The sequence below is a fragment of the Amphimedon queenslandica genome, unplaced genomic scaffold (assembly GCF_000090795.2).
Source record: "Amphimedon queenslandica unplaced genomic scaffold, v1.1 AMPQUscaffold_13432, whole genome shotgun sequence".
In the NCBI taxonomy this organism is placed as follows: domain Eukaryota; kingdom Metazoa; phylum Porifera; class Demospongiae; order Haplosclerida; family Niphatidae; genus Amphimedon; species Amphimedon queenslandica.
In genome coordinates this window covers 204,350-205,771 of record NW_003546332.1, presented here as the reverse complement: position 1 = coordinate 205,771, position 1,422 = coordinate 204,350, and the positions used below count along the sequence as shown (strand labels likewise).

Sequence of the window (1,422 nt, the reverse complement as noted above, 5' to 3'; positions counted from 1 at the left end):
TGAGTCAACAGCTAGGAAGTTTAAGAAGGAGTATTTGGAGAGATTAACAGAACTCAGCAAAAAAGGAGATTGTAGTTCTGCTGAAATTTTTTTACCCACAAAGCTACAAGGTCGCCCTCTACTTTTTGGAAAGGAGTTAGATACCTTAACACAAGATCATATCAGAAAGCTTAGAAGTAAAGGCACTGTGATAAATGCACATGTAGTGAAAGCCCTTGGTGAAGGTATCTTACTTGCTAAAGCTCCCTACAAATTAGTGTCTAATGGAGGTGACATAGAAGTTACAAAAGCATGGGCCAAATCACTTTTGGCCAGAATGACATACAGTAAACGGAAAGGTACTAATGCTGGGAAAGTATCAGTGGCACATTTTGAGGAGCTAAAAAAATTCTTTCTGGCCGACATTTGAGCTGAAGTGGTGATGAATGATATACCAGATGAATTAATACTAAACTGGGATCAGACCCCTCTTCGTTTAGTACCAACTGGTGATTGGACAATGCACAAATCAGGAGAGAAACTAGTGCCAATTGCCAAACTAGATGATAAAAGACAAATCACAGGTGTCTTTGCTGTGTCATTAGCAGGCACTTACTTGCCACCTCAGTTAATCTATACTGGAAAAACGGAGCGATGTCATCCAAAAAGAAAGATGCCTGATGGGTGGGATATTTGGCATTCTGAAAACCACTGGGCAAATGAAGAGACTACAAAGAGATACATTACTAAACTCATTCTTCCGTATATCGATTTTATAAGAGAGAAGTTAAAATTAGAGAAGACACACACTGCACTGGTGCTATATGATGTGTTTAAAGGTCAGACAACACCAGCTATAAAGAGGTTGCTTGCTGATAACCACATATCAGTTGTAACAATACCACCTAATTGCACAGACAAACTGCAGCCACTTGATATCTCTATAAACAAGCCATTTAAAGATGCTCTCAAAGCACAGTTTCATTTGTGGTATGCAAATGAAGTACAAAAGCAATTGAATAATGGGTCATTAGACGACATTAATATTGATACATCAATGACAGCAATCAAAGGTTTGAGTGCAAGTTGGATTATACATGCATGGGATAGTATTGAGCAGCGACCTGATATGGCTATTAGTGGCTTTGATAAAGCTGGAATTAAGAGTGCATTAATAAGTTTAAGAGATTAAATAAGAAACAAACAAACATTAACTAATCATTATTATAAGTATTGTTATTACTATAACTATTTAAGGAAACATTAAAAAACTAGTTTGTTCAAAACACTGTTGTAAATGTAGTCGCATTCTTTGCTGTACATAGTTTCCTGGCTGATGCAATAGAAGTAATGAGACACAGTTAGCAATTGCATATAGACCACAATCATTGAATCCTTTCTGCTTTGCTGCAACTTTAACTTCGTAAGTAATATCATTACCAA

At 36.6% G+C, this 1,422-nt stretch overlaps 1 protein-coding gene across 1 annotated transcript; it reads left to right on the top strand.

The window, feature by feature from the left end:
* The first annotated feature begins 421 nt into the window (after positions 1 to 421).
* Positions 422 to 1,171, top strand: LOC100635271 (uncharacterized). The gene has a single exon (XM_011405333.1). The coding sequence runs from the start codon at positions 422 to 424 to the stop codon at positions 1,169 to 1,171; it is 750 nt and encodes a 249-aa protein (XP_011403635.1).
* The last annotated feature ends 251 nt before the right edge of the window (positions 1,172 to 1,422 follow it).